The sequence below is a fragment of the Oncorhynchus keta genome, chromosome 12 (assembly GCF_023373465.1).
Source record: "Oncorhynchus keta strain PuntledgeMale-10-30-2019 chromosome 12, Oket_V2, whole genome shotgun sequence".
NCBI classification, from domain to species: Eukaryota; Metazoa; Chordata; class Actinopteri; order Salmoniformes; family Salmonidae; genus Oncorhynchus; species Oncorhynchus keta.
In genome coordinates this window covers 10,317,672-10,331,350 of record NC_068432.1, presented here as the reverse complement: position 1 = coordinate 10,331,350, position 13,679 = coordinate 10,317,672, and the positions used below count along the sequence as shown (strand labels likewise).

Below are 13,679 nucleotides of genomic sequence, written 5' to 3'. Positions count from 1 at the left end.
GTTTGATAGTCATGGCACGCTTTGTGTAAGCGCAATTGAAGATTGAAAGCAGGATGAAAAACAAATCAAAATTTTACCACAACAAAAAAAGCAGTGGATTTTCTCCATCCCCCTTATTCAGAATATTCAGTATAATTTTCATAATCATGGCAGGTCTTGTGTAAGAGCTATTGAAGATTGAAAGCCCCTCACTCACAAAAAATACATCTACTCACAAAAAATACATCTACATTTCAACAACAAAAAAGCCATGAATTTGTCTCTATCCTTCCCTTTCATAGTCATGGCATGCTTTGTTTAAAAGCTATTGAAGATTGAAATATGGATTTTTACATTTTTATTAGGATTTATTTTTATTACAAATACAAAAATGTTCTAAGCCATGGATTTCTCTACATCCTCTACTGATTTAGAATATATCATTTTCATAGTCATGGCAAGTTTTGTTTAAAAGCTATTGCGATTGAAAGTCGGAAAAGTTTTTTTTCTTAAAGAAAAACTATTTTTAAAAACATGGATTTTTCTCCAGCCTCCCGTGATTCAGAGTACATAATTTTCATAGTCATGATGGCAAGCTTTGTTCAAAAGCTATTGAAGACTGAAAGACGGAAAATGTTTTTTTTTCTTCCCAAGAAAAAAAGGCTGTGGATTTTTCTCCATCCTCCCCTAATTCAGAATATACAGTGCATTAGGAAAGTAATTCTGACCCCTTTACTTTTTCCACATTTTGTTACGTTACAGCTTTATTCTGAAATGGTTGAAATTGCCTCTGCCCCCTCATCAATCTACACACAATACCCCATAATGACATAGCAAAAACAGGTTTTTAGATTTTTTTTGCAAATGTATTAAAAATACAAAACAGTACTTTGTTGAAGAACTTTTGGCAGTGATTACAGTCTCGAGTTCATGGGTATGACGCTACAAGCTTGGCACACCTGTATTTGGGGAGTTTCCCCCATTTTTCTCTGGAGATCCTCTCAGGCTCTGTCAGGTTGGATAGGGAGTGTCGCTGCGCAGCTATTTTCAGGTCTCCCCAGAGATGTCGATCGGGTTCAAGTCCAGTCTCTGAATGGGCCACTGAAGGACATTGAGACTTGTCCCGAAGCCACTCCTACATTGTCTTGGCTGTGTGCTTACAGTCGTTGTCCTGTTGGAAGGTGAACCTTCGACCCAGTCTGATGTGCTGAGTGCTTTGGAGCAGGTTTCATCAAGGATATCTCTGTACTTTGCTCTGTTCATCTTTCCCTCGATCCTGACTAGTTTTCCAGTCCTTGCCAATGAAAACATCCCCACTGCATGATGCTGCCACATCATGCTTCACCGTAGGGATAGTGACAGATTTCCTCCAGATGTGACACTTGGCATTCAGGCCAAAGAGTTCAATCTTAGTTTCATCAGACCAGAGAATCTTGTGGTCTGATAGTCTTTAGGTGACCCAAGCGGGCTGTCATGCGCCTTTTACTGAGGAGTGGCTTCTGTCTGGCCACTCTACCATAAAGGCCTGATTGGTGGAATGCTGCAGAGATGGTTGTCCTTCTGGAAGGTTCTCCCATTTCCACAGAAGAACTATGAAGCTCTGTCAGGGTGACTATTGAGTTCTTGGTCACCTCCCTGACAAAGGTCCTTCTCCCCCAATTTCTCATTTTGGCCAGGCAGCTAGCTCTCGGAAGACTCTTGGTCATTCCAAACTTCATCCATTTAAGAATGATGGAGGCCACTGTGTTCTTGGGGAACTTCAATGCTAAATAAATGTTTTGTTACTCTTCCCCAGATCTGTGCCTTGACACAACCCTGTCTTGGAGCTCAACGGACAATTCCTTTGACCTCATGGCTTGGTTTTTGTTCTGACATGCACTGTCAAGTGCACTGAAAAAACAGGACAAGGTGGGCTGTCAGATTTACAAAAACATTGTGTGGGATTTACTCAAACATGCTTTCTTTCTCCTCTCAACGCGATTTCATTGCTTCCAATCAATGCGACTTGAAGCAAAATCAGATCTACTAGTTTGAATCATGTATGGGGTACGTGAACCAATAAAGTTAATTCATGATGAGTAATGAGGAACAATTCAAACCGCACGAGAGAAAACTCTTCCAGAAAGAACGCTGCCGCGTTAGCGGAGAAGACAGTACCTAGAATCTTGGTCAAGTTAAGCATGGTGGTTGATTTTATTCAACATTTGTCAGTGTGGTTGTAGTCAGAATTGTAAGCAGTAACATTATTAGTGATTGCTCCATATTCTCATTTTGTGCTCTTGAGTCTGAATCATAGTGGCTTGGCAGCTAAAGGTAAAAGGCGATGTTGCTAGCTGGCTTCTATGAACAGTAAAACAGGACTAGGTCAAGATTAACATTTTGCAAAGCGGTAAAGTTAGTTGGCGAAACACCATGATATTTACCTATTGTTCAAGAACTTTGAATTTATCTAGCCAAGAACTAATTAAGGTTTGCTGAGGAGTACACACCGCTTGAGATAGCTAGCATGCTAGCTAAGTAATTATTTGGTGATTGTGCATGACATCGTCTGCAATCACTTTGCAGCAGCATTTAGTGTTCCAATTTTTTTTCTTGTGAGGTAAAAGTATTTTTTTAAAGAATGTATTTGCATCAAAACAGACCATTTAAAAAAAAAATATTACATGTTTAAGATCTAGTGATTATACACCTAATCCTATGAGATTGGTGTTTTCATGCAGTTTAACAGTTCGCTTATGGCTGCCTCCATGTTGTAAAACGCGGTGCAAAGGTGACAGACTTATTGAAATGGGATGTGGAATTCATTTTAGCAGTTGAACAGTGTTACTTTATATTATGGGTGTCCATTTATCAATACATTTAAAATGATTTGACAAAAATATAAATAATTCAACGTACTACACATACCTCATTCTTGGTCTCTTATTTCTTATTTCTTGTCATTCTGTTTTTAAAAAATGCATTAGAGAGAGTGCCCAATTATTGTTAGGACAACTCTTTTTTTATACAGATATATAGCCTACATTACTGTGATTTAGACCTGTGCAATTCATTGAACACTGAATGTCAGTGAATGGACATTTGTCAATCCAAAGAGCTGAACCATTACAAGACATACATGCCTTTTGCCTTCTTTGTCACTGATGCAGATGGTCTCTTGCTCCTTAGTTACACATCTTTAGCATGTACTTTTTATTTCCCTATTCATTTGTGTAAATACAAACACTAAGGTAGAAAATGGCAGCATTTCATCTTCATGCTTACATTAATAATTCTGTATAACCTTGTCCATAATATAAATTATGGACAAAGTTCTACATAATTATGAGTAAAATCATCAATAAAATCATGTTAATTATTAAGTAGTGATCAGGTTTAGAGAACATGTCCATATCCATTTGAAGCTACACATTTCATTCAAATAAAATTTGCTTTACCAAATCATGTTAAATTGATTCTATCCCATGAGTCTCATAAGAAAGGGTCTGTATACTTATGTAAGGTATTTCAGTTTTTTTTTAAACTTATAATGCATTTGCAAACGCTTTGTCATTATGGGGTATTGAGCGTAGATTGATGAGGGGAAAACATTATTTATCCATTTTAGAATAAGGATGTAACAAAACAAAATGTAAAAATGGTTCTGAATACTTGTAACGCTCAGGGTGTAGTGGAGGAAGAAGTCAGGCGCAGGAAGCAGAGAGTTCAGGGTAGCGCTACTTTTAATGCACCACAACGGTAAACAGACGCCAACCCAAACAAATGCCCCAAACACAGGGGAATTTAAACAGTCCAGCAAAATTACAAACACACGGACAACGGTGACCTACAGCCGTGTACACACGTACACTGAAATAATCCTGCACACCCAGCAGGCGGGCCGGCTGGATAATAGAGCCCAACCAATTCACCTAACTAAACACAGGTGGGGGGATCAGTGGCAGCTAGTAGGCCGGTGACGACGAGCGCCACCCGAACAGGAAGGGGAGCCACCTTCGGTAGGAGTCGTGACAATACTTTCCGAATGCACTGTACCATTTACATAGTCTTGGCATGCTCTGTGTAAGCTATCTTATTTGTATTTATTATTTTTTAAAGTGGATGGTTCTCCATGGTTCTCCATCCACACCAGAATATACCCTCTTCATAGTCATGGCATGCTTGGTTAAATAGCTATTGACCAAATAGCCACTGAATGTCCAATATCAAACTAATTTTACCTCGGGAGAAAACCTTTGATGTTATGATTGACAATCGGAATGTCCAGACAGCATATAGCCTGACAGACTGCACTTTGCCAAGTAGCCTAGGCCTATCCTAGGCGACACAAAACAAACATGACAATATGATTCATTGTATAATTTAGGTGTTCATCTCTTTGTGTCTGATGAGTTTGTGACCTCTCAAATCACATTTTGTTTTGGCGCAGCCTGGTCTCATAGAGTAGACATAATATATTAAAAGTATACACGGAAACTGAAATTAGTATGATATGTCACATTTGGTGTGGTTACACAAGACAGATGGTTACTCTAAAAAAGGGTGGTTGGTCGGGATGGATGGGTAGACGCAAATGTCTAGCAACCCAAAGGTTACAAGTTCGAATCTCATCACGGACCACATTAGCATTTTAGCTAATTATCCACTTTTCAGCTAATTACTACATTGAGCTACTTTTCTACTACTTAGCATGTTAGCTAACACTTCCCCTTACCATTTAACCTAACCCTTAAACTTAACCCTAACCCCTATCCTAGCTAATGTTAGCCAGCTAGCTGCATTACAACCTAGCTAGAATGCGTAACAATTCATACATTTTGCACATCCATAACATATTGTACATTTAGCAAATTCGTAACATATTGTACATTTTGCAAATTCGTAACATGTTGTACCTTTTGCAAATTCGTAACATACAATGCAACTTGTAATTTGTAACATACAGTTGAAGTCGGAAATTTACATACACCTTAGCCAAGTACATTTCAACTAAGTTTTTCACAATTCCTGACATTTAATCCTAGTAAAAATTCCCTGTCTTGGGTCAGTTAGGATCACCACTTTGGAATGATTAATTTCAGCTTTTATTTCTTTCATCACATTCTCAGTGGGTCAGAAGTTTTCATACATTCAATTAGTATTTGGTAGCATGGCCTTTAAATTGTTTAACTTGGGTCAAGCGTTTCAGGTAGCCTTCCACAAGCTTCCCACAATAAATTGGGTGAATGTTGGCCCATTCCCCCTGACAGAGCTGTTGTAACTGAGTCAGGTTTGTTTGCCTCCTTGCTCGCACACACTTGCTCAGTTCTGCCCACAAATTTTCTATGGGATTGAGGTCAGGGCTTTGTGATGGCCACTCCATTACCTTGACTTTGTTGTCCTTAAGCCATTTTTCACAACTTTGGAAGTATGCTTGGGGTCATTGTCCACTTGGAAGACCCATTTGCGATCAAGCTTTAACTTCCTGGCTGATGTCTTGAGATGTTGCTTCAATATATCCACAGAATTTTCCTTTCTCATGATGCCATCTATTTTGTGTGCACCAGTCCATCCTGCAGTGTGCACACCCTCGTGCTTCACAGTTGGGATGGTGTTCAATGGCTTGCAGCCCTCCCCCTTTTTCCTCCAAACATAACGATGGTCATTATGGCCAAACAGTTCTATTTTTGTTTCATCAGACCAGAGGACATTTATCCCAAAAGTATGATCTATGATGTCCCCATGTGCAGTTACTAACCGTAATCTGTCTTTTTTTATGGCGGTTTTGGAGCAGTGGCTTCTTCCTTGCTGAGTGGCCTATCAGGTTATGTCGATATAGGACTCATTTTTACTGTGGATATAGATAATTTTGTACTTGTTTCCTCCAGCACCTTCACAAGGTCATTTGCTGTTGTTCTGGGATCGATTTGCACTTTTCGCACCAAAGTACGTTCATCTCTAGGAGACAGAACGTATCTCCTTCCTGAGCGTTATGGAGGCTGCGTGGTCCCATTGTGTTTAGACTTGCATACTATTCTTTGTACAGATGAATGTGGTACCTTCAGGTATTTGGAAATTGCTCCCAAGGATGAACCAGACTTGTGGAGGTCTACAATGTTTTTTCTGAGGTCTTGGCTGATTTCTTTCGATTCCATGATGTCAAGCAAAGAGGCACTGAGTTTGACGGTAGACCTTGAAATACATCCACAGGTACACCTCCAATTGACTCAAATTATGTCAATTAGCCTATCAGAAGCTTCTAAAGCCATGACATCGTTTAGTGTATGCAAACTTCTGAATTGGAATTGTGATGCAGTGAGTTATAAGTGAAATAATCTGTCTGTAAACAATTGTTGGACAAATTACTTGTGTCATGCACAAAGTAGATGTCCTAACTGACTTGCCAAAACTATAGTTCATTAACAAGAAATTTGTGGAGTGGTTGAAAAACGAGTTTTAATGACTCCAACCTATGTGTATGTAAACTTCCGACTTCAACTGTATCATACGAAATGAGTGATGGACATCCACAAATTAATATATACACGAAACGTAACATATCATACCATAGTAAATTAAGTGTCTCGATTTAGATACAGAATAATACGAAATGCCCCGAGACCAGGTTTCAGCGCGAAGGTCTGTCTGCGGACTGGGCTGTCCCCTTCTCCGCCACCGCGCGGCAACAGAGACTCTGCATTGCTATGCTTTTCTATCGCTCGGTCTCCTCATCCCATCAGTGATGCGATCATCATGGAGGAGGAACAGGTATCTGCTATCGAGTGAAGAGGACAACCGCACCACAAAAGCGCAGCTACTACCTGCGGGACTCTATTGCGTCTTTGGCCGCCTACTCTCATTCCCCTTTCTTGCCTGTGAGTGCTTATTATTGATCCATTTGTAAATATGTGCATGTTCCTTTTCAGGAAGCGCGATTGATTTTTGTTACTCCAGAGCTCGGATTATGCATATGATGTGATTGGGTGCTGATTATTAGCTTCGAGACATAAAGCTGTACCAAACAACACAACTGTGTAATTTATTTGCATTATAATGAGATTAATAATGTTAATTCCAGCATATTGCAGGAAGCCTAGCCTGAAGAACTGGTAGGTTAAGGCTATATCGATTCAATGTGGTTTACATTTCTCACAGCAACGTATTTATCTATAGCCTATATAATCTGACAGCAGCACCATGGAAATTGTCCCGACAAAAATTAGACGAGCCATTCACCAGATATTAAACCGTGTAGGCCTATGTTTCGTATCAACAATGTAAAATTATGTTTTTCCCCTTCCCGCGTGTTTTTGTTGTACAGGAATACATTGTGTCACTGACCGTGAGTCAATTCTAAAGAGTAGAAGAGGAACGAGGCAAAACCATCCAAATGAAGAAAAAAAATTGAGGTAGGCAAATACAGGCTCTTTCTGCAAGGGATGTTTTCATTTGTTTTTAGGGATTATCAGAACTTCTTTTAATGAGGCCTTGCCTGTCAACTCACGTTGGCGAAGCCAAAAATGTTGTTTGCTCTCACTCATGTGGAGTGAAATTTAGGCTATAGCTCAAATGGTCCTTGAAGTCCTCCAAGTGTACATATTTGCATAAAGACTATGGATTAGAAGCAATTGATAAGCATCTTACATTTAAAAAGACCAACAAACCCAATGTAATGTACACCGCATTAAGTAGATCGCCCTTTCTATGAGACAAGCTGCCCGTGTCAGTGTGAGTGGTGCTAAAAGGACAGCAAATCAGTCAGCCTCAGAGCCATACAAATCTAATTGTATTTGTCATGCGCCGAATGCAATAGGTGTAGGTAGACCTTACTGTGAAATGATTACTTACAAGCCCTTAACCAAAATGCAGTTCAAGAAATTGAGTTAAGAAAACATTTACTAAAGAAACTAAAGGGGAAAAAAATAAGGAAAAAAGGAACACAAGAAAATGACATAACAATAACGAGGCTATATACAGGGGGTACCGGTACAGAGTCAACGTTAGTCAAGGTAAATTGTAAAGTGACCATGAATAGATAATAAAACAGTGAGTAGCAGCAGTGTAAAAAATAAATGTAAATAGTCCTGGTGGACATTTAATTAATTGTTCAACAGTTCTACACTTGGCGTACCGGTATCGCTTGCTGTGCGGTAGCAGAGAGTAGTCTATGGCTTGGGTGACTGGATTCTTTGACAATGTTTTGGGCCTTCCTCTGACACCGCCTAGTACAGTGCCTTGCTAAAGTATTCGGCCCCCTTGAACTTTGCGACCTTTTGCCACATTTCAGGCTTCAAACAAAGATAAAAACTGTATTTTTTGTGAAGAATCAACAACAAGTGGGACAAAATCATGAAGTGGAATGACATTTATTGGATATTTCAAAACTTTAACAAATCAAAAACTGAAAAACTGGGCATGCAAAATTATTCAGCCCCCTTAAGTTAATACTTTGTAGGGCCACCTTTTGCTGCGATTACAGCTGTAAGTTAGGGGTCAAAATGAAACTGCGGTTCTAGTGCAATATTTTGTATTCCATTTTATAGAGAAGCTTTACAGGAGCACATAACACTTTATTTCATGAGGATATGACTTTTACCATTGTTGAGATATTTTATTTTGCACGCCCAATTTTCCAGTTTTTGATTTGTTAAAAAAGTTTGAAATATCCAATAAATGTCATTCCACTTCATGATTGTGTCCCACTTGTTGATTCTTCACAAAACAATACAGTTTTATATCTTTATGTTTGAAGCCTGAAATGTGGCAAAAGGTCGCAAAGTTCAAGGGGGCCGAATACTTTCGCAAGGCACTGTATAAAGCTCTACTTTGTAACCTGTTTTTTTCATGTCTCTCAAAACATTAATGACAGCAGCAAAGGAAACATTTACCTTATATTTCAGTCCAAGGATGTCTGATGACCGTAAAACACCCTCAGGACTTTCCCATACTTGTTGGCAATACATTGTCACGTCGAGCGTACTCTGGTCGCAAAGAGAAAATATGAACAGGGTTTCAGAAAAAAGTATGTCCCACAGAATCGAACGTTCCAAACACATATCTTACTTTACATTTGGGCTCATATTGAGTAAATGTTATAATTACAGTATTGAGATTTGTAGACATGGTTAATAACTTCCACATTCATGTCTTTAAATGATTTAATATCCATTTTGATGACTACATTGACATTTACTGAAAATTGATTTGATCACTGCTGTTTTTTGTAGAACTCTCACTTAGCATCCATTGTTTGTCACATCACCTAACACCCTGTAAGGGTTTTCTTCCATCGAAGGAGAGGAGGACCGAAACGCAGCGTGGTTATCTCGATACATCTTTAATAAAGATAATAACGAACAATATACAAAAACAATAAACGTGAACAAACCGAGACAGCTCTATCTGGTGCAAACAAACACAGAGACAGGAACAATCACCCACAAAACCCAACAGGCTACCTAAATATGGTTCCCAATCAGAGACAATGACTAACACCTGCCTCTGATTGAGAACCATATCAGGCCAAACACAGAAACAGACAAACTAGACACACAACATAGAATGCACACTCAGATCACACCCTGACCAAACAAAACATACAAACATACAAAGCAAACTATGGTCAGGGTGTGATAAACCCTAATACCCTAATAAAACTGCACATTTTCTCTCAGCCTCATGGAAGAATGTGTAAAATTGCAGGAAGTTAGCTGCTTCCCACCCACCAACGAATGTATGGCTATGCCGCTGTGTTCAATGCCATAGTGCCCTTCAAGCTTGGGACCCTGAGACTGAACACTTCCCTCTGCGACTGGATCCTGGACTTCCTTATGGGCTGACCCCAGGTGGAGTAGGCAACAACACCTCTGCCACACTGACCCTCAAAACGAGGACTCCCAGGGATGTGTGCTTAGCCCCCTCCTGTACACCCTGTTCACCCATGACTGTGGCCATGCACGACTTCAAGTTCATCATCAAGTTTGCTGATGACCAGTGTTGTGGGGGTAACATGTTAGATGTAATCAGATTACTTTTATGAGTACAGTAACATGTTACTTTTTCAAATTGGGTAATATTATTACAGATACTTTGTCAAAAAATGTGTGCGTTAGAATAATTTCTCTACTGGGCGAGTTTTTCCATGATCGGATCTCGACTTCTTTCCTCATTTAGTTGTTTGGAGAAATGTCATGACAGCTGCTGTCCATAGAATTGTATAGAATTGTATATCTGATCATTGCCATTGATCACTTTTGTGATAGGGCTTTCCCGTTAGCCCATATAGGGCTTTCCCGTTAGTGGCAAGTGTGCCCTCTATACATCTCTATGGTACTGTGTACATGCGGTCTTTAAACAGAACTGGCGGTTTGAGAGAAAGATTTTGATTGAAAAGATAGGAAATCTGTACAGATGTTTGGCTTACAGTATATATGGCTAATTAAGCAGCCCATATATAGAGCAGCACTTGTAGACTAGCACAGGAAAGCAGCGCCACAGGTGAAACTAGTGATCGAACCTGAGTTAGTAGCGGCTCGCCTTGCTCTCTCTGACAGTCAAACAAAAGGTGAGATTTAAATATTTTTTTCATGAAAGTAATGCAAAGTAATATAACTATTAATAAAAGGAGTTACTTTCCACAACAAATGTAATATTGTAAAGTAATACCTTTCAAGTAACCCATCCCAACACTGCTGACAACACGACAGTGTTGGTCACCAACGGTGGGATCATCTAAAGATAGGAGGTCAGAGACCTGGCAGTGTGGTGTCAGCACAACAGCCTCTCCCTCAATGTCAGCAAGAGCAAGAAGCTGAATATGGACTACAGGAAACAGGGGCAGGTGCACACCCCCATCCACATCGACAGGATCTCAGTGGAGAGGGTCAAAAGAGTTCCTCTGTCCAGTGTCTGTGTTCTTTTGCCCAATTCATTTTTTTATTTTTATTGGCCAGTCTGAGATATGGATTATTCTTTGCAACTCTGTCTAGAAGGACAGCATCCCAGAATCACCTCTTCACTGTTGACGTTGAGACTGGTGTTTTGAGGGTACTATTTAATGAAGCTACCAGTTGAGGACTTGTGAGGCGTCTGTTTCTCCTCTGGCGGACCATTGCAAAGTTTAGGGGCCCTTTCATTTTCAACCTAGACTTTGGAATGGTGAGTAATGTAGAGAAGCTATTAGGTGTGATATGGTAAAATGTTCTAAAAGTTGAGCTGCAGCATTTTGAACTAACTGTAGACAATGGAGGGATTTCTGACTGAGATGTGTACAGAGTTATAGTAATTTCGGCGTGAGGAAATGAAAGCATGTATAACTTTCTTCAGATCGTGACTGAAATTAAAGACTTCACTTATATATTTCTGAGATGATAAAAGCAGGCGAGATAGATAGTGTATATAGAGAGTGTAGAAAGCTAAATAGGTACAGTTGAACACACATGCAGACACACTTGAAAAGGACATACACTCACACTGTCATCTTCTCTCATCTCCATGGAAAAGGAGTGACAGTGGTCCTGTAGTTCTAGCATACATCAGGACACACGCTCACTCAGACGGACAGATAGAAAGACCACACACACACACCCTGAGGTAGAGAGGGAGGGAGTGGAGGTAGTCTGTTTTTGCCAGGGCAGCTATTGGACTGATCAATTGAACATTGAACAACAACACAAATGAAGAGCTGTGACAGACTATGGGATTCAGACATTTTAAAAAGTACCCTTACTTTAAGCTGGTGGGAAATGTGAATTTGCTGGGGTATGGGGTGTGAGGGGGACACTTTGGGTGAATTGTGCCATTGAAGATGCAAAAAAACTTTCACTCTTCTCTTCTTCTCTCCTTCCCTCCTTCCCTCTCTCCCTCTCTCCCTGCTGTAGGGTGGTGACACAGTTCTTTGTGTTCCTGTACTGTAAATGTCTGTGGCGAGGCCTAAAGTTTGTGATCAGGAAGGTCACGGGGTGGTGTGAACTGCAGCGGATTTGTTACAACATCAAGCCAGGGGCCCGCAGGACCCTTAAGATTGGTATGCCTACTTATTGCCTGAGAGGAATTGTTTAATGCAGGTCCTATTTATTGCCTGAAATTAAATGTTTATTGTGTTTATGTAATTTAGTCTTATCGATTTTGATTTAGTGTGAGACATACAGTGGGGCAAAAAAGTATTTAGTCAGCCACAAATTGTGCAAGTTCTCCCACTTAAAAAGATGAGAGAGGCCTGTAATTTTCATCATAGGTGCACTTCAACTATGACAGACAAAATTAGGAAAATCCAGAAAATCACATTGTAGGATTCTTAATGAATTTATTTGCAAATTATGGTGGAAAATAAGTATTTGGTCAATAACAAAAGTTTATTGCTGGGCAAATCGGACTTTCAACTCCCTCCAAAGATTTTCTATGGGGTTGAGATCTGGAGACTGGCTAGGCCACTCCAGGACCTTGAAATGCTTCTTACGAAGCCACTCCTTCGTTGCCCGGGCGGTGTGTTTGGGATCATTGTCATGCTGAAAGACCCAGCCACGTTTCATCTTCAATGCCCTTGCTGATGGTAGGCTTTGTTACTTTGGTCCCAGCTCTCTGCACTGGGTCCCCCGTGTGGTTCTGGGATTTTTGCTCACCGTTCTTGTGATCATTTTGACCCCACGGGGTGAGATCTTGCGTGGAGCCTCAGATAGAGGGAGATTATCAGCTCTTTGGTCTCGGCCATAGTGGAGTTTGGAGTGTGACTGTTTGAGGTTGTGGACAGGTGTCTTTTATACTGATAACAAGTTCAAACAGGTGCCATTAATACAGGTAACGAGTGGAGGACAGAGGAGCCTCTTAAAGAAGAAGTTACAGGTATGTGAGAGCCAGAAATCTTGCTTGTTTGTAGGTGACCAAATACTTATTTTCCACCATAATTTGCAAATAAATTCATTACAAATCCTACAATGTGATTTTCTGGATTTTTTTTCTTCTCATTTTGTCCAGAGTTGAAGTGTACCTATGATGAAAATTACAGGCCTCTCTCATCTTTTTAAGTGGGAGAACATGCACAATTGGTGGCTGACTAAATACTTTTTTGCCCCACTGTATGTGAACGCTTTCAGTGAAGAGGGACTGTTAATTACCATAAAGCGAGCAGTTGTCGAGTGACTGACAAGAAAGACGTACTCATACATATGAACCTACACCGATGCCTCGGTTGACAACTCCATTGTGTCCTCCTCCCAGAGCGCTAAGAACCTTGGCGTGATCCTGGACAACACCCTGTCGTTCTCAACTAACATCAAGGCGGTGGCCCGTTCCTGTAGGTTCATGCTCTACAACATCCGCAGAGTACGACCCTGCCTCACACAGGAAGCGGCGCAGGTCCTAATCCAGGCACTTGTCATCTCCCGTCTGGATTACTGCAACTCGCTGTTGGCTGGGCTCCCTGCCTGTGCCATTAAACCCCTACAACTCATCCAGAACGCCGCAGCCCGTCTGGTGTTCAACCTTCCCAAGTTCTCTCACGTCACCCCGCTCCTCCGCTCTCTCCACTGGCTTCCAGTTGAAGCTCGCATCCGCTACAAGACCATGGTGCTTGCCTACGGAGCTGTGAGGGGAACGGCACCTCAGTACCTCCAGGCTCTGATCAGGCCCTACACCCAAACAAGGGCACTGCGTTCATCCACCTCTGGCCTGCTCGCCTCCCTACCACTGAGGAAGTACAGTTCCCGCTCAGCCCAGTCAAAACT

The 13,679-nt window shown here is 40.8% G+C and overlaps 1 protein-coding gene across 1 annotated transcript in view; it reads left to right on the top strand.

Annotated features, from left to right (window-relative positions):
* LOC118390955 (glycerophosphodiester phosphodiesterase domain-containing protein 5-like) overlaps positions 1-13,679 on the top strand; it is a 248,573-nt gene extending 234,894 nt beyond the window's left edge. The window contains exon 15 of the mRNA XM_052457714.1: positions 13,493-13,679. Coding sequence (XP_052313674.1) covers positions 13,493-13,496 — 4 coding nt within the window. The 3' untranslated portion in view covers positions 13,497-13,679. The remainder of the gene's footprint in view (positions 1-13,492) is intronic.